This window comes from Calidris pugnax, unplaced genomic scaffold (assembly GCF_001431845.1).
Source record: "Calidris pugnax isolate Ruff unplaced genomic scaffold, ASM143184v1 scaffold70, whole genome shotgun sequence".
NCBI lineage: Eukaryota > Metazoa > Chordata > Aves > Charadriiformes > Scolopacidae > Calidris > Calidris pugnax.
In genome coordinates this window covers 10,575,127-10,601,224 of record NW_015090862.1, presented here as the reverse complement: position 1 = coordinate 10,601,224, position 26,098 = coordinate 10,575,127, and the positions used below count along the sequence as shown (strand labels likewise).

General features: G+C 39.3%; 1 protein-coding gene across 8 annotated transcripts in view; it reads right to left on the bottom strand.

Annotated features, from left to right (window-relative positions):
• ADAMTSL3 (ADAMTS like 3) overlaps nt 1–17,067 on the bottom strand; it is a 188,699-nt gene extending 171,632 nt beyond the window's left edge. The window contains exons 1-2 of one of the 8 annotated variants that reach the window (XR_001412367.1): nt 16,807–16,890; nt 14,906–14,997 (exon numbers count right to left, since the gene is read on the bottom strand). Coding sequence is in view for 7 of the 8 variants with exons in the window: in XM_014944720.1 (XP_014800206.1) it covers nt 14,906–14,997; nt 16,807–16,825 (111 nt within the window). In the remaining variant the exon portion in view is untranslated. Of the gene's footprint in view, nt 1–14,905; nt 15,001–16,206; nt 16,287–16,327; nt 16,456–16,806; nt 16,891–16,951 lie in introns of those variants that run through there. The other 7 variants (XM_014944716.1, XM_014944717.1, XM_014944720.1 and 4 more) reach the window with 7 other exon arrangements.
• Nucleotides 17,068–26,098: the final 9,031 nt, after the last annotated feature.

The following is a 26,098-nucleotide window of genomic DNA, read 5'->3' as shown; positions in this document are numbered from 1 at the left end:
ATTTGTCTTGCATGCAAAATGAGCAATTAGCTCCAAGTGACATAGACATCTTTTAGAAGGCGAGTCATTCAGCCTCCCCTGCCTCAGCAAAGTGGAAAGCACCACTATTTTTCTCAGAAGTAAGACAGCTACTAAGGAGCAGCTTTTCAAAAGCAGCTTTTATATGATGAATTCTAAAAAGCACACATAATCTTGGTTCGTCCATTTGACCTTGTCTTTTGAAAAGCTGTCATACCTCTTGTAGGACAAGGGATTCTCCACTCACTACTTTTAAAACCAGCAAGGGCAAGGGGAAATGCAGAGTTCCCAATACATGCCTGATTTTTAGCCAACGGGGTAAAATCACTTATTCTTGCAAATCTAGCAGCTTCTCTTTTACTGCTACCATTTGCACATAAGGTTAAATGGAATTCTTGACAGCATAGTTTAATTTTAAAGATTTACAGAAGTGCACTATTCCTACAGAATATTTTTCAACTATTCCTGAGCACTTTTGGATGGATCTGTGGCAATAACCTCCCCTGAATTTTCTTATCCGCAGTCAGCTCTTAGTTTGCCAGTACAAGCTAATGTGAGCTAGGAGGCCAACCCTAACAGTTCAATATCTAAAGCTTTAGCATGGTTCCAGACTCTCATATGTTTGTCTTTAGCATTCTAAGACTTTTCAAAATACAGAGAGAATCCAAGAACAATGGACTGTGCAAAGGCAGTGAAATAAATTCATCCGCCCTTTTATTTAATTGCAGAGGATTCCTTTTGCCCTATATATCTATGACTTCTCTGACTGAAGACAACCCTGACACTAGAAACTACTGAAGCTAAAACCTACACAAACTAGTGAACTTACAGAGTGGTATGAAATACTGTGCTCTTCATGATTCAGTTGATCTATTCTTATCCTGCTTAATTATGCATCTCTTCACATTCTCCAACAGTAAGGTAGTCTCACTCTTACAGTTAAACTGTGCTGAAGTTAACTGTGGCAGTAATCCTATTCTCATTTGCACTTTTTACAGGCCCGACTTCCTCTGCACTCTATATAGAGTAAAATATTATTATATGAAGCCTAAACAGCAACCATTTCAAATAACAAGACATAAATATAAATCTTAACCTGTGTATTTCTCTGCAAGTTTGGCTGTACTTGGAATTATCAGTCCAGAACATCTCTATTTCAGAGCCCAGTCCTTTTTGCCAAGAGAGATGTTCTTTTATCCTGATTATAGTGAAAAAAGCCAACTTGCTGGCCTGACTCAGGCTGTAATTATTCTTTGCCTTTATACAAGCTTTTTATAGTTCCTGGTAGAAAGGCTGAAGGGAATCCTACACATCCACGCAAAGTCTGAAATTCGTTGCCCTCTTGTAGAAAACCATCCAAAAAGGACTGAATGAGGTTTGTCCTTTCCCTGTGTGCTTTTTCCTTCATACTGTTATGAAGATGCATGCAGCGATTTCCCTAATTTTGTGTTACCAGCTTTAATAACAGAGGAAGGGGCTGACTGCAAATTGTTCTATAAAAAATAAAATCAATTTCTCAAAAAAGGCTGATTACCTACTTAAACAAAATCCTCAATGAAGCAACTACACAGTTTAAAAGGAAGTTTGGGACAATAATAAAATCTCCAAGTCACAATGCCTATGCCAAGAAGATTTAATACAGTCTCTGAATTTCAAAATAAGCCAAAACTATTCATTCCTGCCATTTACAAACACAGAATCATTCCAAATTGCCTAAAAGCTGTAAGAATCCAAACCAATCACCAGCATTTCACAGATTAATCAAATGCCTTGTGCAGCCTGGGAGAATGCAGGGCTGTGCTGCCCTCCTGTTTTTGCTCCTTCAGCATCAAGACAAAACCTGATACCTATTCTAAATCAATGTGTTCTGTACTACTGCTTCCGGAGGGGCTGGGCGCTGAAGACACATAGAAAAGAGAGTGCCTTTCTCCCAGTTCTTCACAAGGTATAAAAATTACAGTAAAAATTTTCAGTAATCTAACAGGAAACCTTGCAGTTAAATCCTCAAGTCTACTGTAACTCCTCCTCATGTATATGAAAAATAGCCAATTTGTACTATTTTCAGAATAATATCCAAGGAACAAAGGAAGTTATATACAGCACATTTTAAACACAGTCAAAATACAAAACCAAATTCAACTTCAGTTGGGAAATGTTTTAAAGAAATCAAAGTTAATAGAATAAGCCCCTATCTGCAAATCTCTTCTTATAATTTCCTTTAGTTAAAGATAACAACATATTGGATTTAAGTCCATACATAACATATCAAATGCTTTTTTTTTTTTACAGAGAATCTATTCATAGCAGCTTGTACTTGCAACATATGCAGCAAATTATACTATTAAACACTTAATCCTAATAAAGTTTAAATTTCACCCCTAACAATAAAGCTCACACAAATCTTGCTATATTTGAAATAGGATTCTAGAAATAACCAATGAATGTCATAGGTAGTTATTATGACAATTAATAATTGAACATTTGAGATGTAAAATCAGCTGTTTACATTGAAATGTTCTGATGAAGTACTAAGAATAATTATGAATCTATTTTTTTTTTTCTTCAATTTGTAAAGGTTGGTGTTTTTTTTCTTTATAAGATATAGGAAAATAACAGATAGGTGGGAGCCCTGTGAGTCAGTTTACAAGTCTCTGAAAAATGTGAGCTCTTACATGCCCTCCGTAGCAACCATGAATGGACCGATGCCACAGAGAGGCCTTTGCAACTGCAGTGCCTTGCAGAAAAGCTGAGAACTGCACCAACCCTCATGCAAATCCATAGAGAGGGGAAAAAGAACTCCTGCAACAGCCCATATGAACAGCACAGGCTGCTTGGATAGCCCTCCGAAAAGAGGAAGGGATGTAGATGAGCTATACTAGCATTTTAAAAGCTGAACAGAACTTAACAAGCATCAATGAACAGAACTTAAGTATCAACGCAAATGCCTCCAGAAAGAGTAAAGCAGCTTCTGAAAGCAAAATTCATTAGAATCAAGCATGTGCACACCAATTTAAATTTTTCAATTCAAGCACTCCATATATAATGTATGACCTATCTAATGTTCATTATGCCACTCTGAATAGGATTTTCTTCTACTTTCTTAAATTCCAACACAAAAGATAGATGAGAAAAGAAGGCCCCCATTTTATAAGACCAATCACGCCACTGCAAGCCCAGTTCAAGCAGGTATTCAGCCTAGCAAGCTGCATCACCCTTCAACATGAACCATCTTTACTCATTTTTCTTGACCCATGTTCTCATTTAGTTGTGCAAAAAAGCTTTCTCAACTAAAAATAACAGCAGGGTAAATAACTGTGTATTGCTTTTTTACAGCAGCCCTGCAACTTATACATAGAGAAGAGTCCATCAGGAACCCACAGCTATTTGACACTTAATTCAAAATAAAGCTCCAGGAATCTGGGTTCTTCATCACAAGGACAAGTTAATGGAACTGGACCTGCCTTGTATCACTGGAGGAATCACATTATTATAAAAATAATTACTTAAATCGCATGGAATAATTTCACAAAGGGGTTCAGAGTGGTCTGATTTTGAGAAGAGCTGGGGAAGAACTAGCAGGTGCAAGGATGTTGTACCAGGAAACTCTTCTCTCAGGAGACTGGACAGAGTTGATGACATGGGAAACTTGGGTTGCCAACTTTCTACAGAGTATATAACCCTGAAACTCTGGGAAAATGACTTGGATTATGAAGGTTGAAGAGAGAGGCCAGCCCATTAGTGAAAGATAATCTAATTGAATTTTGCCAATTTTATCTGGATGATTAGTCTCAAGATGAAGGCTAGAGCCACTTTTTCGTAGCAGTTAGTCTGTTTTCTTCACTTCTCAGCTCCCTTCTTCCACAAACCCATCTGGAGCTAAGAAAGTGCATAAAATTCTCCACAAAGAATTGGGTTTGTGCAGCTATGTTTTCTCCACATTTAATACAGCTTTTCTTGAGGAGTTCCTCAGAACTCAGTAACCTTACTCTCAGAGTAAGGCATTCTTGAACAAAGACAGACAACATTGAGTGTTAACAGTGGAACCTAAAGGTTGGCTTTGACTATTCCAATCCAGACATGCACATTACTGGTTAATGTTTGCATAATTCATTCACATTTTGTGCCAGAGGAATCTCTTACTTCATGAGTTAAATTTTATTCATAGCTGAAGTCTACATTCAAAATAAGACTGGGCTATTATGGAGGTAAAGACTTATAAAAATTGAAAACTCCCTTTGAAACACATGCTTTCCAGTAAAAGCAGCTAGCAAAATGCAAAACACGGTCAACATTCCAACACCATGATGTCAATTTTCATATGCACAGACAAAATGCTACATGTACAAATCAACTCTCTCTTCCTTATTTATAGTGTGCTTGTGTTACCCTCTATTTTCATTAGCAGAACTGTACCATGCAGTGGAGAGTGCAGCCCCTTAAAAGGTTCAAAGGAATCTTCTGAATATGGTAAATCTGGCAAACGGTCACATTGATTTTTAAAAAGTGAATTCCCATGTTCTGCTTCAGTTCTCCTGAAAAATAGTGTACATGCTTTAAGGACTGTTTTTGATGTTTCCCTCTGCAGTAGTTCAGAGAAATTCCTGCCAAGAGGGATGGTCTGCAACACCTGATAAAATGGTCTTCCATGACACACAATAAAAAAACTGACATGTAAAAAAATGGAAATCACTTCAAATTTTGCAAGGTTTATAAAAAAGATAATTTGCCTGTTGCTTATTATATCTGCTTTTTTTTTTCCAGAGGGATAAATACAATAAATTTTCAAGAAAACTAATAGCTGCAGACACAGCTTTAAATGCCATCTCTCCTTAGCAGTCCCATGAAGAGACGAAATGATTCACACCACACAAGAGGAAATATGATAACCAAATAGTTAGCACTAATGAAATTCAGCCTCAGTTTGCTTCCTATGGGCAGGTCTTACTCAGGAAAAACTCCCACTGATGTCTCTGGCAAAGTACCTGCAGACTTCACTGGCACTGTTAGTCAAGTGCAGAATGTTGACTATTGAAGAAGAAAGCCTGAATTTTACAAAATAAGGTCTCACTTGTGGCACAGCAACCTAATGAAGTCCACAGGGCTCCCCAGCCTGGATCTTTTTCAAGACTGAGGTTTTATAGTGCTTAAACTGACTCCTCATACTACCACTGATTCAATGTGAACTTTTGGCAGACAAGGAATGACAGGATGCTCCTATAGTACAGTTGAAGAGCACAAGGTCTTTTCTTAAGTGTTCTCAAGGACTGGCCTTAACATTTGAAATAACAAAAAAAAAAATCTACAATTCCTACATTTTTTCCATTTCTAAATAGTGGCTTCTATGTGACATATGACAGATGGCCTGCAGAGGTCTAGTTCAGCAAGAAAAATAAGCAATTATAAACAAATACATCATTGGTGTTTGCTAAGGACATAATTCAAACAAGTTCAAAAGATCAGAACAAAACCCGTATGTTCTGTCATCCCAGCTAAAACCCTTCTCAAGATGGTTATCTACAGGAAGAAATTTTCTCCAAGAAAATATTAGTGTTCCCAGTACATCTCTGTTGCCCTTGGAGAAACTGTGCAAGTTTTTTAAAAAATTAAAATTCAGCTCATAAATAAAATCAAAAATATACAGAAAGTTTTCCTTTTCAAAGAAACATTGCTATTTCAGTCTAGGTAAAGATTTAAAAGGTTGCGAGTTAAGAACAGGTGACGCTAACAGGATATTTGAAAGGCCCATGAGACTTGCAACATTAAGTAAAATGTATTTGCCTACTGATCTAATTGCTTACTAATTTTCAAATCTATTCCCACTGGATGATTAATGGCATTTTAAGTCCGGCTCCTGGCATTAAAAATACATTTATAGTTTCCTCTTAGCAGAAGATAAAGAGCTGCATGGTAAAACTCCCTACATTAAGATGGCATTCTCTAGGTTTTCTTATAGTTTTTACCAACCTATTGTGTTCTAAATTTAACTGAAAGAGGTAGGAAGAGGAAATGGGAAAAGCATTTGGGTGCGCAGTTTCACACTGGGGTGAAGGCAAGTGCTCACTCATGCAGGAAAAATGTCTAGAATATCTGTGTCTTACAAAGGACTGACCACATAATGAAAGTGGAATTTAAGCCAAGCCTTATTTAGTAAAATATCAGAAGCCATTTCTCTATTTATCTTGCTCAAGGAAATACTCGTGTTTGTTTAAAAACAAGAAATGACTCCAGCAACTAAGCAAGATGACCCAAATTTCCTTGCATAATTTAAAAATCATTCCAAAACTTTTAAATTTGAAAACGTTCCAGAAACATAATGAAAATGTTTGTAAAGAAAAAGATTAATAACAACGTTGTAAAAATGATGCTTGAGTGTAGCTCAAGGAACATGAAAATGACGTAAGAACAACTGAAGTCATTGAGACCAAGGATCCATCTAGTTCATCAGTTTCCAACAGTAGCCATAACTGGACACTCAAAAAGCGTGCCCCGAGCAAGTATGTACAATACTTTCCTGAACTCACCTACTTTTCTTAGCCTGCTCTGGTTTGTCTATGTAGTAGTACTTAGTGGATCTTCCCAGTACTTGTCCTGTCTCCCCTGAAATCCATGTAACCTACTGAAAAAAAATAAATCCAAAACCAACCCTACAGCAAGGAATGCCAAAGATCATTACATGGAGGACAACCACCTTTCATCATTTTGAGTCTGCGTCCTAGTAGTTTTATTTAATGGAAGAAACAAGTTACCAGCTGATCCCAGTCTAGTCTTTCCACCCCATTCACAGAGGGATCAGAACTGTATATACAGTGCTCGAGTGTGGGCAAACCAGGAACTCACACAGTGAAAGGGTGATACTCTTTTGCTTTGTTTTACACCTTTCCTTCATAGCATTTCCTACCATCCAATTTACACTATTAACAGCTGCCACGCTCTGAGCTGGCCGTACCATGAAAAGACTTACCTGAGAATCACCAGTCTAGATGAAGAGTGTAATTTTTAGTCACATAAAGCACCTTATATTCATATAAAGAAAGTCATAAAATCAGGCCACAAAAACAGAGGCTGTTCAAGCATTCTTATCAGTTAGCGGCATTAGCAAAATCCCTACGTAGTTTACAGCATACACAACACATTTCTCCAGTGATAGATGTATTCCCTCTTCTGCTTTCTAACAAAAGTGTTGATGAGATCAGCTGAAAGAGTCAGTAATATGTTGGGTGTACTTGGCAGTTTCCAACTAGAACATCATCTACCAAGCAGGCAATACTCAAGACACTAATAAGCTATTGGTTTTTTTCAGCCAACATTCATGTTAGTCAACCAGGGAACAGTCTAAAACTACTTGGAGACTCAAGAAAACAAAACATCAAATGAATAATGACATTTTGAAAACATCTAATAAAAGGAGACTCAAGAGAGGAAGCCAAATTATATTTTAGGATATTTCATTTGTTATACATCCACAGAGAGCACTGAGCTTGTTTAGCCTTCGGCTTCCACAGCACTGCTACACCAGCAAGAGGCTGCAGTAGCTGGGAAAGCAAGGAAAACTCCCAGCAGAAGAGGAGAATCTGAATATATCAGAACCAGTACTTGCATTGTCCTCTCACATCTCTCCATGCTAGTAGATGGCCTGGAGCAGTGACACATACAAGCAGGGAAACTGCAACAAGTTGGGGGGGGGGGGCGGAATTTTTTTGGAGCTAGTTAATTTCTTGCTGAATCAGCCAGCTGGGAATAAAGCCAGGTTCTGCAGCCTTCTCAGAGCTTCTGCAAGGTGCAGGCCAGAAAACATTTATTACCAAACAGAGCTTGAGAAATCACAACCCCTTACTCTTTGCATTCTGTGGCAGCACAGGCGTGCCCATGTCATCTTACTTCCATGATACTAAAAGGCAATAGATCAGGCAGCTAAAACTGTCTTTATCTCTGCATTTACTGTAGAGGGAGCCTCTATAGGTCCTTTCACATATACAAATTATAAAAGATACCCTGTTCTGCTTGCATGCACTGACAAGACATTGTATCCTATAAATTTTAAGCAGCTTTGATTTTTGGCAGAGCACCTGATGACAGAAAAAACATTACATAAATGCAGAAATACATGTTTCCACATATAAGCAAATGCTCCAATTATTTAATGCTACAAAACAGCATCATTAACCAGTTGGAACCTCCCACCGTGACACAAATGACAACAGTTAGCATACAAAAACAGTCTAGTAATTGCAATCGTAAATGCGTTTTTAATATTGTTTCACAATTTAGTGGAGCTGACTTGCATTCACTGTGTTTCTAGTGGATCCAGAAGCATGACAAACTGACAATTCTTGGAAACCACATTTCTCAAAACAGACTGAGAATACTGTTCTCATTTTCTCTCCACAATGATGTTAAATCTAATAAATATAAAATTAGAAACAGAAATAACATTGTTCCTAAACAATTTATGTAATATGCTGTCTGGAAGGGATATATTAGGCCAAGTTTTCAAAAACTGCCCTCACTTTATAAACACGTGATGCTTCTACTTGCACTTCCCAACTATTATCAAATATCTATATACCCACGTACTAGAATTTACACACCAGGAACCTATGCTTTCAAGAGAGTTTTAAGGGTGAACATTTTGGTTTAATTGGCTAAATAGGATGACAAATCCTTAGTCAGACTTTTGGAAGTGCCTAAGACACCTGATGTTTGGTTTTCATTGGATTAATTGAAATTTACCTTGTTACTTGTTTCAAAAAAATCCAGCTAAGGACATACCAATACAGTGAAGTACTTACCAGCTTTGTGTTTAACTTATGTCTCAAGTCTTACTGAAAGTCAACAAAACAGAGGGTCCACATAACACAGGCCCATCTGAAAAAGCTGCTATATCTGCATTAAGTTTAGCATCCTTGCAGAGCTGTCAGTCATCAAAAAGGGAGTCTGTAGAACTACATTTCCTCCTAGAAATTGGAGTGAGGCCATTTTGAAAATAAGACCCTTAAATTCAAAAGCGCTTGTCAGTCTACATACTTCAGCTAACATTAAGGAAAGGCCTCTTATGGGAAAAAGTTACATATATGCTTTCAAAACCTGAAGGCATTATCTATCTATCAGTGACAAGAAAGTTAGTGTAGAGGGCATATCAGAACTGCAGTGCTATACAGTTCCTATGCGAGTCTTGGTTGTCTGTCCAGGGCTGCCATGACTATATCCAATGTCCTGGCTGGAATGCTGTGCTCACGAGCAAACTGTACTTCAAAAACAAACCCACTCTTTCACCATTCACAGACTCTCTCTGTTTTACAGAGATTTTGCATAATAAGAACTACACTGGAATTGTCCAAGACTGTGTTGGACTTTACGCAGCCACAGGACTTTATCATAAGTATTATCGACTACATAAAATCTTAAGACCACACTGACTTAACAGGAAAGTACAACATTTGCACAGTATGATATAACTCATGCCCAAAGATTTCTCGCATAGCCTTACAACATAAACAAGTATAGAGGCTCAATTATAAATCTGCTTCCACTATCATTGAAATTAATATATTTTACTGCTTCATCACAAGCCTCATTATATTTGGTGTTGACTTAAACCCCAGCTGCTGGTTTCAGGTGAATGTGGAGGACTATTGTAAGAAAAGCTTCAAGCCCAAAAATTTCAGATAAAGACGTAAATATGTGAACCCTACAGGTGCTAGAAGTTAAAGCAAATAAAAAGGACTCCGATTTTAAAATACAAGTACTTTTGAAGCAAAACTCATTATTTTGGATGGCCAAATCAGGATTTCTGAACAAACTGTAAAAGGGCTTTAATATCAGAACCATCCTGTGGTTGGTGACAAAGACAGGAATGGCATTTGGTTTCCTGTGCAAAACTGCCACATCAGTGCCATTTATGTCCCGATTTGGTAAGGAACATGAGGGATTCAGCTGCACCAAGCAGACCTGAATGAATGAATAATTATCAATATCTGCAAAAACCAATGATTATCCTTGAGCTATTCTTTTATTTCTTTGCTACTTTTTAAAGAGAAAATAGAAGCCATTGGCTGTTATGAGAGATTATTTCTACACTGGAAGCCTCTGTAAAAGTGTTTGATTCCTGGATACCTTGTTTTGGAACCAGCAATTTGCAGCTGGTTCTACACACAACCGATTTGAGAATCTCTGCCCAATTTTTAGTGTAACCTCAATAAAATTTATCATCGCAGTGAGCACTGCTACCCATGTCTGAAGGTGCAGATACAGAATTTGAAATCTACCTTTGCTGCATTGGAATGAATGGGTTTGGATTATGCTTGAACTGATTTTCCTGAATTGTGTCACTCTGAGCATCACTCATAATAGCTACAATAAAAATATTTACTGAGAAAATGAAAACAAATAAATGAGATACTAAAAGGATCCCTTCACTGATATCATCTGTACTTTTGGTCATCTCCCATAACTGAATTAAATTTTTTATGAGTACATTTTAAAAAATAAGTATTCATACATAGTTTATGTCTCAAGTCACAAGACAGATTCATCACAATTTTTCTGGCAATTCAACTCTCTTCAATTGTAAATTGGGGGTAACAGCAGTTCAGATGCTATGAGCGCTGGCTGAGCAACCATTATTAGTCATAGATTCAAAGCAAGTTTAGAAACTTACATAAGTTTTCTGGTAATGCTGTCACTGAGTTACAACCTTGTCAATAACAATGAATATTATAAGTCAGAACACTTCTATAGAGTCTCAAAAGTGTTATTTGTCCCTAGCAGAGGCATTTCAATTTTCAAACTAAGAATAAAACCACAGGCCTATGGAGGCTGATGGCAAAACTCCAGATGGGTGCAGAATTGCAACCTGCCTACAAAAATGCAAAACTGCTTCAGATTTAACTCTGGATTTGCAAATCTCATGCTCATTTTTGATTAAAGTTACTGGAGATTTAAGAATCCTTACTGTTGTGTGGCATGTAAATCATAATCTGTTTTCTGACCATCGGTGCGCAATACATTTAATGACTGTAAAACAATATTCCAAAGGTTTTCCACAAAGACAGTCTCCCAGCCCACTATGTCATATAATGGACATCAGATTTTTGGCCTTGAAAAACTCAACCTTAAAAGCATTTATTATGTTGGTAGTTTTTGGCATATTGGTTATGGCAGAATCATTTTGAATAAGATAATGTTTTCAGCATGTATATCCTTTATATCCAAAATATCCCAGATAGTTAGAAAAAAGCATAATGCAGGCAGAGATTGCAGTAACATAAATCATGGGAGCAACAAACAGTTTATTCAATGAAGATGTGACCTATGAAACTTTCCCTTCCACAGAAACCCAGAGCTAATGCTTCTTAAATATCCAGACACAGTGTCTTCGCCATTATTCCCTTCCTAGACTTTAGCAACCCCGTGGTCTTTGGAGGAGAAATGGGCCGACTTATAGAGGGTTTAATGTGAACTGCAGAAGCCTAAGAAAATATCAGCGTATTGCTGATCTGTAAACAGCATACCAGAGAATAAATATAAAATGAATCCATGTGTAAAATTCTTGACGACATATTTGTCTATATGAATCTCCTAGCCATCATTTCTTGCTCCCATTAATCCACTACTAAGTATATGCATATATACAGTCTTGCATGCATTTCATAACAAATATAAGAGTATCTAGTTGAATGGTGTAATAAAATGTTATCACTAGGTTTCAAAAGAGTTGGTTACCAGGCTGAACATGCTGCCTTTTCAATTACCAATATGGAGCCATAAAGACTCAAGAGATCACTTAAAAACCAGCAAAATCAGATTTGGATACTTCTATTTTGTTTATTAGCTTAACCATTTCCAAAAATCTGTAGTATTGATAGCTCACCTGCTACCATGTGAGAAAAATAAAGTCTTTTACATCATACTTAGCAATAAATACGCATGACTAGTTACATTCAAGGCCAAGGATATACTTAATGTTCACAAATACATATAGTCTGTGGAATACAGTAACTTCTTTGGATAGATTCATCATTTAAATATTTAGAAGCAAGAAATTATTTCATGTTGCTGCTGCCATTTGGTGGTGGGGAGGGTTGCTTGTTTTTTAAGAAAAAAAACCACAACAAACATACAGACATTATTTTCTTGGATTAACATTGGCTCTAGACTAATGCAGTTCCATTCATTTCATTTACACTGGCACATAACAGAAAAAGTAGGTTCTATGTCACACAGCCAAGGCAAGCCTGTAAGTGATCTCCTCCTGAATCATTTATGCCACTGCTCTTGGTCAGAGAACAGATTTAATGAACAGAGAGCTCAGCAGTGCTTAGCAGAGTGGTAAACTATTCATTGGGTTATCCTGTGAAATCTAACTTACCCATCTAGTTTAATGACCAATGGACTAAGTGTTGTCAAACTTGTGACACCCTGGACTAAATGTTGTCAAACTTGAGACACTGCACATCTGTTAAGGGCAGAGTTCAGTCTGGAGCCCAGCTAAACACTGTGCTGTGCTTGTTACCATGCTAGGAAGAATCTGAAAGGGCTCCTCTAACCAAAGTTAACTTCCATTTCTTCTCAGTAACAGCTACCTCTTTTTCACAACTTCTCATGTTAAAGTTTTCTTTGCGTTACATTCATACCACATTTCCACCACATTCTTTTAAAATGGTCATTATTTTATTCTGTACCTGCCTCAAGCAGGATGAAATTAATCAACTGCACATAAGTGACATGACATAGACTTGTGACCTTGCCCAGCATCCAATTGTTTCTAATTGATTAGCTCCAGACATAAGCACTTTAATAGCCAAAAACAACACAAGTGGAAGCTATGGTACAATATTATGGTAGGATGACTGTGTGTGGTCCATATAGTATGGCCCCAAGCAACCAATTAAAGAATTAATGGTTATTGGATACCAAAAATGTTATGTTAAATAATATAAAATATCTTTAATGTGCCTAAAATTGTGATAAAACACCTAAAACTTAGGAGCAGAAGGGCGTCCTACAAGATCGGGGTTAAGTGCTAATGACTCAAATATGCCAAATAGATTAGAATATTTTAAAGCACAATCAAGACCAAAAAAATTGACCTGGATTGAAATGTTCATAAAGCTACTCACAATAGCCTATTGATTACTACAATGTGTTTGGGTTGTTTTTGTTATAAAGAGACAAGTGAAGCTATGCCAAACCATTCGTGGAGAAGAGGAAACTATGCCACTACTGGTTCCAGTTCTACAATAAGAAAAATATGAAAGAAAAAAAATACAAGAAAAATATTGTAAAAGAAAAAATGGTCTCTTCATAACCAAAAGGCCCAAACACAAAGTTGACATTTCCCTTCTCTGAACTTCTATTCTCATCTTGAACAGATCTATTAAGTGAACTTTACATACTACTTTCTGAGTGTTTTATAGGGCCAGTTATTACAGCATCACTCAACTGCTTGCACACAAAAATACAAGCTAAACAGGCACAGCAAATCAGTAACATTTTTGTTCCTGCATAAGAAACATGCAAACAAAAAGCAGAAGATCTCACTGCTGCCCCATCTACTTGGACATGCACCAAATGCACTGTGCTTTACTGCACAGTCAATAAAAATAATAACCTTTTCTTTAATGGCGAGTCCTCTAGTCTCTACTTCTCTACTAGCTGTAACCATAACACAGATACTGGAGGTGATCATCAACGGGTAGCTGCCAAATGACTCGCAGCACACAGTGCACTCATTCCCACTACCTTAAACCTCAAAGACCACCCTAAATTGATCATAGCTTACTCAGCTGTCTAGTAGAGTCTCCTCAGTTCTTCGTACTCATTTTGAATTTACTTTTGCCTACTGTATTATCCTTCAATTCAAAATTCTTCAGGGTATACATTTCTATAATGCCCAGCACGCCAGGCTCCAGTTTGAAACCACCATTTTTCAGCATTGCCATAGCAGAATCATAGAATTGTCTATGTTGTAAGGGACCTTTCAGATCATCGAGTCCAACCATCAACCTAACACTGGCAAAACCACCACTAGATCATGTCCCTAAGAACACATCTACCCATCTCACAAACAGTACGCAACAGTATTATAGTAAACAGCATCACTGATTCTATTTAAAACCAAGATTTTACTTTTTTGTCAAAAACTACTACAATACTTCAAAAAAAGATCTTATTTATTTTTTAAAAATATATTCTTCAGTGTATTTAGCTCTGCTTTTTGAAGGATTTCTGAATTTGGGTGTATTTAAGACTGAGGAATCCTTGAAACATTCTGTGCTGTGGGAACTATCAGTATAGAGCATGACATACTATAACAACATCTCTGCTGCATGCCAGCACACCATATTTCTTGAAATACTCACTTCTTGGAACCGATTAGGCTCATGTGTCAGGCAATAGATCAGTTGGCAGCTATGGTTTTCCTGCATGGTTCCTCTATTCATTGAACACTTGAAGCAAAGACCTTTTTGGACCACCTTCCCCCCGACACTGACTTCCAAGTGCTTTAGGTTTTTCTGCCCAGGTATTTATATAACCCTTGTCACTTACAGTACCTTAACATTTATCAGGTGCTAACCCTCCTGGGAGCAAGGAGCAGCTGTGTTGCCTAGAAAGACCCATGGCACTACACTTCTGGCAAGATCTCCTTTTAGTCCCCATATAGTGAAGTCAGGTAGACTATTACGAGGAAGAGAGAGAATATTAATTTCCCACATGGATGTCTTTGAAATTCAGTTCAGTGAAAGGAAAACCTACTCATTGAGAGCCTTTTATTTACAGTGCAGTTCCTTCAGCAGTTTTCTGTTTAAAAAGCAGTAATTCAAAGTGTGCAAGCAAGATCATCTGATAAAGGACCAGGCGTGGCAATAACAACAAGTTCACTACCTACCTGTAGATGAGCATAGATAGCAAGAGCTAGCCAAGTGATCTCCCAGAAGAGTCCTGTGGCTTTAGGGCTGGCCATCCTCCTGCCTTGGGGCTCTGCTGAGAGAAATTGTTTCAAGTTACAAACAAAATCAAGTGGGCTCCGCCAGAATTTCAATGACTAAAGCAAACCGGGCAAAAGCATGGAACCAGCCTTTGGAAGAAATGCAATGCAAACACCGGAGTGCTGTGCTGGCCAGAGAAGCAGACGCGCAGTGCATGCCATGAGCACAGCCTGCAGGGTGAGGTAGTTCCAATTAAGGAACAGAAGAGGGGGAAAATGAAAGGTTTGGGGAAGCTGGCAGTAGTGAGCAAGTTTGATTATCTCCTGACCGTAGGTCAGTTTATCAAATTGGGAACACCTCCCATCTTGATCTCAGGAAGGTAAAATCCAAGGAGCACTGGATTTTTTATGTACAGCTCCAGCACTTTCACCCAAAGCTGAGTGCCCAGCCCTGAGAATTCAGCAGTCATTTGCACTGTCTTTGAAAGCTCTGATCATAACAGCTCAGAGACTAAGTGATCAGGGCAGAGAAAAAAAAGAAAAAAAAAAAGAATCCATCAATTTCACAGTCATCACCATTACAGGGCCAACACGAAACTGTCAGTCACTTTCACTAAACACTTCAATTTAAAATTGTCAACAAGAAAAATAAACATGCAATAATGCTGCTAATTCTGTTAATTCCTATGCATCTTTTTGCTTCAGATGATTCATTACCACAGTGATGTCAAAATAGCACAAGTTCCACGCACCCCTAATACACACGCATACAAACACGACCAGCTCTCCTTCCCCTCCTCCCTGCCACCACCCCGCTATTTTGCAAAGCCCCGCAGTGAATGCAAATCTCCCCTTCAAAAAGAGTACTCCTTTCTGAAAGGCCAGATATCCCAAAGGAAAATCATCTATCCAAACAGCTCTTGCACCTGTCAACTAAACATAATAAGCATTCCTTACAGAAATAAGTGTTTTATTCCCTCCCTCAAACAAAAAAAAACATTTATAAAGTTCCTCTCCCTCCCCAAACTTTTAGCACTCCTAGATGGTTTTGTCATTCAGAAGTTTCAATCGGCTATGGCAATATGAGAAAAAGGTTTGCCTTTTTTTCCCCCCCTCGCCAGGCATTGCTAAGAGCCACAACGGGCAAAACACACCGGACTCCGGTACTTCACAGGTGTCGGTGCCCGGGCTCTAACAGCACCCCGCCCCGCTCTGCCCTCTCGGACGACCCTCGCCCAGCACCGCGGCCGCCCCCCGCTTACGCTGAACCCCACCGGCCCCTCCGGGGGAGCCGCCCGCAGTTCCCGGCCCCCTCGGGGACGTGCCGCTGCCCGAGGGCCATCCCGGGCCGCCGCAGGGCTCTCCTCCCCGGAGCTCACCCACCTGGTGCGGCGCCCGGTTCTGCGGGGAGCTCTCAGCGGGGCTGGGGCCGGGAGGGAGGCGGGGAGCGGGTCCGTCTCCGCCGGCGCCTCCTTCCCGCTCGCAGGGCAGGGGAGAGCCTTGCCTGTCACGGCACCGGGGATACAGCATCCTGCATCACCAGCGGCGGCCCCTCCCTCACGCCAGGCTCCAGCCCACCGCCCACCCCCCGAGCAGCCCGCTGCCTCCCCGGCCAACGCAAGCGGGCGGCCGGCCAAGGGGGCCCGACCCCCTCCCCGAATGCGGAGGCACCGGCGGAGCTCCGGTGTCGGCGGCCGAGACCCCGGCAGCCCGGGACCGAGCGGTTCGTCTTCCCCCGAGGGGTAAAAGCTACCGTGAAGTCAGCCCCCAGATCTGATGCAAAGCGGCTTCCAAAACCACAACCATCCTGTGTCTCATCTCCAAGTAACACTCACAATACAGCTGCAAATCTGCTCACACACCGAGGAGGTCTTTAATCATGCTGCCCTCTACGATATTTTTAGGTTTTCCTACTGTAAATCTGAGGAGTACGTCTCATACGACAGCTTCGCTCTCGTTCTCCCCCTCAGCTTTGGGCTGCTGAACAGGAAGGCTAAAATCCTCTACCTCAGCGCTACGGCTTCCACTGCTGTCCCGAGCTTTCGTCGAGTCCGCTAAGAGCAGCACGTAGAAAAAGGGCTATTATCCCTGCCACTGAAGTTAAAAATACGCTCCAGTGAACTAAACATAACCGATGAAGAGTTTGTTCAAATATGTTGCACTGGAAACTTTTCCAATCTGTTTAGGTTTCTCACCAGCACGGGAAAGCGCCTCCTCCATCGTTAGGAACAGAGCGCCCTCTGCCGAAACCAGCCTGACAGCGGAGAGCGGCCCGGGGCGCGGCGGGGACCGGGGAGCTGCCAGCCCGGGGCGGGGGGAGCCGCACGCCCGGTGCGGGGCGGCACCGACAGCACCGGGGACCTGCGCCGCCGGGTCCGCCGCCTCCCTGCCGCGGTAAGACCCCCACCGCTCTGTCTGCAGGTTCACCCCGACAGCTGGGGCGAGCTGCTCTGTGCAGTCTGCACACCATCACGGTAATAGGCTGCGTAACAGGCAGAAAGTACTTTTCTTTTTCTAATGCTGGTCAGCTGAAAGTGTATCAGCTTTCTGAGAAGCTTCGTTTTCCGTCCATTTCAGTTGCTACAGTTACTTAAACAACCACATAGTGCTTTAACCATGACTTCAGTTATAAACCTGCAATTTGTTAGCTTCACGAAAGACACACAGGTGCACTCAGCATATACTGAAGACTTGATCACAAACAGTTTTAAAGCCAGAATTTAGCCATTAGATCAACTGATGCAGAAAATCAATTTTCCTGTCCCAAAACTACTGCTGCTAGTAGTACAAGAACAAAAAGAAAGGACCTTCACAACCGCAGGATGAAGTGGCCCTCAAGACCTGCCATCTAGTTAGGAACGTACACAGCTTTCACCACCCCTATTTAGAATATCACCTCTCAAAATTATTTGTTTCACTCAATAGTGAAGCAGTCCCCTGAGTCCCTGAAGCAAAAGCTGCAGAACAGGCTATTAATTTGTCTGCCAGATGAGCATATTTAGACAAAATAGCTCTGGCTACGTTCCTAGCACTGGTATTAGCCACAGGTTACATTGAAAGGTTTGGCCTGATGTTCTAATAGCATTTTTCCAAATTTGAATGCAGGTCATTTTTCCCCCTTTTCAGTACTACTCATCTCTGTGTTCTCTGCTTTCTCCTCCCAGCTTACTCTGATCCCTTCCATTTGCTTCAGATCACTTGGCTGTGTGCATCCCTAACCATAAAGAATAATCAAACATCACATATGTGAGTCTTAGAAAAATCTCCTCATAAACTGCAATAAATTTGAGAGTAGAAAGGAAGTGGTATAATAGGAAGTAGCCAGGTTAGACAGCTCACATCAGATTCACTGATTTAAGTGAGGCTGCTGTGTCACACACTTAATTCCTCACGTGATCTGGATCTTTGTTTATATGCCTTGTGTCTGCCTTTACACAGCATGTAAGAAGACAGAGGTAGGCACCTGCAGGCATTACACACTTGGCAGTTTCAGAACCAGCATTATAATAAATAATGCAAGTACCTTGTGGTACCTACCCAGTGAAATAGCAATTGGCAGTATGTCTTGCTGAAGCCACTGAAATGACAGTGGTATTAATCCCATTCTCCCCCACCACTCATGGTCTGGCTTTGCTTTTACTACATTGAGATCATCCTTTGTGTGAAGATGAGCAGCCAGGAAATAACAGTATTTGAAGCGTAAGAATAGCCTAGGCCTACTGCTGGTTTTTGACAATGTGAATCTCATTCCCATTGAATGCTATTTGTTGCCTCCTATATCAAATTTAATTTCTTCACCTTGGCTTCACTCCACATCACCGCCACTTTACTCTTTTCTCTCTCAACTTCCACTGAACCTGGAAGCTTTGGGATTTTCACTCCTGTTGGAGATCTTCATAACCCCTTCTGCTGAGACAAGCAAAAGCTGAAAGGAACTCAGGTGTCCAGGCAATATCTATTTGACAACAACCACTTCAACATTCACAGCACCTGCAGCTCATGGTAGACTCCTTCAGCACACACCCTAAAGTTAAAGGTCACAGACTTTGAGGTCCTGGAAGCCCAATTTTCATTCCTGGAGAAGACTGTCAGTAATTCTGCAAAAACTAATTGACCATTTAAAGGAAATCACCATTTTCTAAGAAAAATTTTAACTTCCCTTACTCTTTCTTGTCTGCATAGCTTATAAACTCCTCAAGGCAGGAACTATTATTGACTATTACACTACGTTTGCACAATTGCTGGTCTAGTGTCACGTCATCTAGGTATTACCTTGTTAGTACTTCTAACATACTGTCTTCTAATTCCCCCTTCTCGTGCCACATTAATTTGGCAGGGTTGGTATAAGATTCTGAATGGGAAAGAACAGTGATGCTCAGAGTTCACATGTATAATTCCTGTATTTCTCTCTTGTTATTAGCAATGTTTTTTTTTTAATTACATATATGCTTTTGCTGCTCTCTAAAATATGCATCATTCAAATGACATTAAATATGACAGCTGTAAAGCCCTTACTATTCATAAAATTGTGAAATATGGACATTTGCACATATTATTTCATTGAACACATAATCATGATCTCGTCCATCTGTACAGCTGGCATGGTCTCTCGTGAGGAAACTAGCTGAAAATATGATGGTCTTATCCTTTGTTTTATACTGGCTTAAGACCATGTGTCTTCACTACCAAACACAACCCTGAAATATTTTGTCATTCATTGATTTACATTCAACTGTAACAGCAGAAAATTTCAACTTGCACTCAACAGTACAGGCAGAAAAGGCAGATGAAAAATCTTGCAAGATATAGCTAGGGGGAAAATTGAAAAAACTTCAATCTCTGGTCTGATAAACAAAACCCTCTGTTCAATCACATAACCACCAGCTTTCACTCTCAGTAAACATTCATAGAAAATGTTCACATCTAAAAGGGAAACCTCACATTTCTCTATTTACCTTTGTCCTGAAATGCAGATACACATAATTCTTCAGCAGCCTCCACTTGTATATAAATATCCTCTCCAAACAAGGTCAGCTAAGCAAATCTGATGAACGTGAAGGCCATTCTTTCACCATAACTAAAGTCTATACTACTCAAAAAAATACGTTTGGCTAAAGTACAAATTTAAAATCCATTGAAACAACACAGAACAACATTTGGCTCATAAATCAGGATTATGTCTAATGAATACCAAAACTGGAAGTATCCTGCCGAGGCCTCATACAGAAACAGAATTTTGGTTTGAGGACTCAAAAGTTATCAGTAATAGAGCTGCACCTGATTGACTAATAAAAGGAAAATGTTAAATTTCCTGTAACTAGAGTCATGGCACAGTATAATCAGTTCTTTGGCCCTGCATTGTATTTGTACAGGGTGCTTGTTTACCCTGAAATAACAAGCTCTCTGGGGGACAGAGCAATCACGCACTGTCACACTTCACAAATATGTTATACCCCATAAAGAGTAAAGCCTCTATTAGTATAAAGGTGCAAAGTTCAGCCACAGCACTGTGTCTTTGATTTCTGGTGTTATGGAACCCATTGTGTTCCACATTGATCCTTGCCCTGGGCTTTGGAAACAGCTCCATCAATATAGTAAATAGGAAAAAAATTCTTGTGGCTTAAAGAAAGAAAAACTACTTATACAAAAACCTAAACATTATAGAAGAAAACTACTGTCTTCCTCTCAGTTTGTGTTTAACTGAATCTAGCATTAACCAATGCAGTATATACAAATGGTCACTATTTCAAGTATTTGAATAAATATTTGTCCTTTCTTGTCTCTCAAATTCCTTTTTATCCTCAAGCAAAACAATTTGTGGGTCATTTGCATATTTATGATCCCATACAGTAGTAGCAGATGTATTAAATTTCATGACTCTCCAGAACAAACACATCTTGATTCAGATGGCACATACTTAGTTTTTGTTATAGTTCAGTTTCATAGCCCTAACTAAAATATTAGAGCAAACATTTTGAAATATCAATTTATAGCACACTTGCATGATCATTTTGTAGTTTTGCAGTATACCTTTTCAAAAGGATTCAGGTGTTTATTGTGGGCATAATTAGAAAATAGGAACTTTTATAGATGGAGATTGAATGCAATAAATAAGGCAAAATGAAAACTTTGTTGCAGAAGTAAAATAGCTTCAGTTTACTTACATATAACTATGTGTTCCTTAACAGAGGTTTTTTACTAGACTGCAAAAAAAAAATGCAACCCCACTGAGGACTGTGATATGCCAAATTTGAATTCTTGAACTAGTCTGCCATATTCTTCTCATGCAACAGTGACAACGATCTGTTTTCTTCGGTCAGTGATGGCCCTTACTTCTGTGATTGTCAAAAATTAAATGTTATTGAGTGCTATGTGAAAGAGGCAACATTTGGTGAATAAACAGGGGCTCTGAGGAAATCAGTTATGCTGCAAGTCATGTGCAACAGACAAAGGTCAGCAGGACAATTATTGCCCTTGCTGTAATGGGTCACTGGGGAAAAGCAAGAAGAGGAAAGTAGGTGACCTGTGTCTCACAGGATGACCTGTGTGTGTCACTACATGAGTGTTTGAAGAGGCACACTAAGATGGAAACAGAAGAAAACATAAGCAAACAGTGAGAAGGAATGAAAAAAGGACAAGGTTGGAAGAAATACATGATGCATCATTGGGAGGAATACTAGCAATAAAGACAATGTGGTTATGAAAGCAGAAGATGAATGATTAATGTAGGATAATGCAGCAAAAACAGAGGGAAAAAATAAGTGCAGGTAACAGTTGAAACAAATTAAAAAATAAAATTACCCAACCAAAAGCAAGGTCACCAGAAAAAAATTTCAGAAAAGGGACATTGTGCATCGAATGTCTGGCAGTAAGAGGAACAAAATTTCCACTTTCTCATAGATAGTTTGTGTGTCAATACAAATACAGAAAAAACTACAACAAAACCCATAACGTAAAATGGTCAGACAGACGTTAAACTTGTGTGGGTGGGAAAAAAACAACAAATAAAGCATGAAGCCCAGACCCAAGAATGAGATTGTGTACTACCAGAGGACAGAACCCCCAGCTCTATTTATACAGTTGAAAGTAAATGCAAGGACAGAAACTAAGGTTGAAATTCATTTTTGAGTCTTCTGTTATCTTCTACTTGCCAACTTCTTTTGCTATATTGGCAAATGCCCCTGTTTCTTGAGTTGCACATTTACAGTCTTCAGTAGGAGACTGTATTGTGAATAATTACCAAGGAAGAGTACCCATTCCACTCACCACAGCCAGGCTGTGGCCCAAGTGCTTCATATGAGTAAGGTATTGAATCAAGGGCAGTAAGAGTGGGATAAACTATTTACTCTCTGTGAAATGAATTCAACTTACCTCAACACAGCAATGCTGCCTGGATATAAATGAAAACCTATTTATTATTATATTCTACTAAAAGAGATGGAAGTGACTTCATTTTCACAAGGGACTCAGATTTGACTTAGCTCATGTGGATGAGAGGTGGTTCCTGACTTCTATAGAAGCCAGCATATGTACTCGCTATTCTTATTAACAGTCAGCAATGACATAATTGAATACAATTTGACAATGAAGAGGATAAAGAAGGGTTAGCAAGATTTGGTGGGCAAGAAAGTTTGTAAAGCTCCAGATTCACAGTTCAAAACTATACAGTCACTGAAAAAACAACTTATTTTCCACTTCATATTTTCTTCTTTGCTTGCCGTGTTGCCTGATACTGTAAGAACCCCTCACAATCTGCGGCATTTCTTCAAAGTCTAATACTGGAATTAGTAAAGTATATTAAACAAAACTCTATTTTTGCAGACTCATGCAGTACCCTAAGACTTCATTTTCTCCCCATTCAATATAGATGTTCCTTATGGACACTAAGGTGCATTCAACTTAAAGCTGGAAGAGAGAGTACATCTTCTGACAGCGAGCCAGATTCTAGTCAGAGCACAACCAATATAAACTGTACACAGGAACAGCTTCTCTGCTTTTGTACATGAATTTGGTCACCGACAACTGGAAACTAGAACAGCCTAAGACAGAACCTTGGCAGGTGCCACCTACAAAATGTTGCTATTGGAAGATTTTCTTTATTTCATGTTTTACCAAACAAAATCTATTTCTTACTTTTGCATCTAGTAATGCCACAAATAATATCCCTTCTTTAGTGATTACCAACTTACACAGAAAGCTGTTGTTCTAATACAGGCAAACACTGCTGTAAACTGACTGAATTCTGCTTAATTTAACCAGGCAAGTAGGGATATATGCTGAAGTACTACACAGGAGGATCACTGGTGCAGTTACATGCTCTGGAAAAGTCTCCACGTATGCATGCTACCACCACTGCCACAGAAACAGAAATTGCCCTTTAACCTTTCCAGTGGGTAATCTCTAATTTTCTCATGGAACCTACTCTTAGTAGGATAGCAACCATTATCAGGCTGGTAGAACTAAATCTGTCTTCATTAACTCTGGACATGTGTAAGTCACTAACATCTATCTGTGGATAGACTGCTTAGCAAAGTACTTGCTGCTGCATTCTAACACATCAAAGTAATGCCATTTTTATTATATGTACAGATTTCTTCAACTGTTACAAAGACTATTTAGTAATACCTTGCTTTTGTTCCAATGGATATTTAGGAAGAGACTCTCATGAATGAAAGAGCAGAGTGACCATCAAAGCAAAAGAAAAACACTAAAATGCTACAAAAGCTTCTGCCATCTATGCTGACTCTGCACCTACATTTGCCAGCACAGTATTTACACACTAATCACGCTGTATTTAGGACTTAAATAGGACATATGAATTCCAACATTTTGTATCAGGTCACCAAAAAAATCTAAAAAGAGATACTACTAGCAACAAACTTGGCCTTACCTAAGTATTTAGAAGTCATTGCTCTACCACTCTGACATCCAACAAGTGGCAACGTTCAGCTGCTTCCTAATGGACAGAGAGCTGAGCCAGGTATCCAGGCTGGCAGGGCAGGAGCCACACCAGACACAACCCTGTCCTACAGCTTCTCAGCAAGATACATAGAGAACTAGAGAGAGAACTCAGCATGCATAAAGAGCCCTGGAAAATTAGCATAACTAGGTAAGTTACACTAAGGTCAAGCCAGAGAATCAGTCCAGAGGCCTAACTTACAACTAACCACAAGGATAATAGAGCTTAAAGAGTGCCCAAGGCCCAGGCCAGAGCATAAATGGAGCTCCTGCACCCACAGGCAGAGGTGTGGGTGGAAGCCCCAGCTGAGGCTCGTCAAGGTCCTTTAGGCATATTAGTGCACTCAGAGCCCTGGCAATGTTTTGGAACCTATACTAACAGATTGCTCACACATGGCTAGAATCAGTTAGCAGATACCTAAGGAAAAGGACAGCATCATGTTCACTTGACTTTTTCTCGATTTTAATTGTACTGCTATATCACTGTATTTTTCTTGCTTAATTTCACCAGCTCAAGATCAAGGCCTGATTGAAAAAATTCTACAAATGTTTTTCAAGTTTTGTTGTGTTTTTTTTTTTTTTAATTCCAGCTTTGTGGAATCTGCTTAATGCTGTCTACATCTCTCATATCTACATTTTCCTACAAAAGGACTATTTGTAGAAAAGCTTTTACTGTGCTTTAGTATGGGAATATATACCTTTCCCCACAATTTTTCCTGATACCCTCTGAATCTCTTAATCCTTAAACCCAATTCTTGAAACAGTAGAAAAAGATGGTACAGGCTTAGCTCTGCATGAAATCCTCAGCTACACTTGTTGTCTAAGCAGTACAGACTACAGTCTTCATTAAAAAAAAAAAATCAGAAAAAATGTCAGAAAGAAAAGAATCAGTAACAGATTTCTGTTACATTCTGCTTAAGTTGCCACCTTCTGTTCTCGCATAGGGAGAGTAGGTGCAGAACACAAAAGATAAAACTAGCTCAGACTATTTTTGAACTATTTCTTTCAGCTGTTTTTGTTTGCACTATTACAAAGCCTTGGCAGGCAAGGAAAATATTCTCAGAATAGCAGATTTCTTGCTTTGTTCTACATCTGTTCCAAAACCATGCAACTGTATTTGAACAGCTGGCCAGTAACATACAACTATCAAACATGACAATGACATATGATCACAGCGTTCTTTGTAGAGGACTGAGGTTTCAAAGCTGAATTAAACCCTCAGACAGACACATCTTGGTTTTAAAGGTACATATTCAGGTTTAAATCATACTTTTTATTTTTCTTGAATTGAGCTTTCTATTGGCAACGATGAACAAACAAGTACTCATTGTATCAAAATAAAGAACTGGAACTGCTCTGCAGAAAAGAATTTCCTGGTGCTATTGCTAGGACTAGAACCAGAGGAGCTCAGTCTGGCCATGTCATTAACATGCTACACGTAACTTTAGAGCTTTGGAAAATATATTTTGTTTTTTATACAAATGTGTAAAGAAGTTCAGAAAAAAACCTTCCTAAGTATCCAAACCTCCTTCTATGTCCTCACCTACTTTGTAACTTTGCATCCAGAGGTATATATTACCCAATTCTAAAATTCCCATTACAATCTTGGGGCCAACTATGTTGTCCTCCTATGTTACATGCCCGCAGCCCTATAAAGAGAAGCCTGAACTTAACACTTACAACCTTCATAAAATCTATCTTTAAATTTAAAGAACTCTAAGGGGATGTCAAGGCTACTTTTCTGCATAAGAAGTAACATTGACCTAAGCTAAGCTCTTAAGGGAATTTTGTTGTAATTGCTGCAACAAACACCATAATGATCAGTTAAACTGATGTTCAGGTATTTTTATGCTCATACTGAATGAGATCTGTACAGCATCTGCTCTCCAAAATGCACGGGAAAAAGAAAAGGGCAAATTAATTAGCTACTGAAGAAAACTGATGAATACCACAGTTCTTATTGAATAATGATTTTTATAAAAAGTAGTCAGTGTAAGGCTTTGCAGACTGCTTTACGCATTTGTCTTGATGCAGGTTCCCTTTTCCCCTCCGTTCTCTCTTCTGCTCACACAACATCAACTTTCAACCAAAACACTGTAGCACTGGGATGGCTGACAGCCACCACAGCCTAATCCAAAAGCTAAAAACACTCACAAACAGAAAACAACAACAAAAACTAAAAAAGAGCCGGGACTA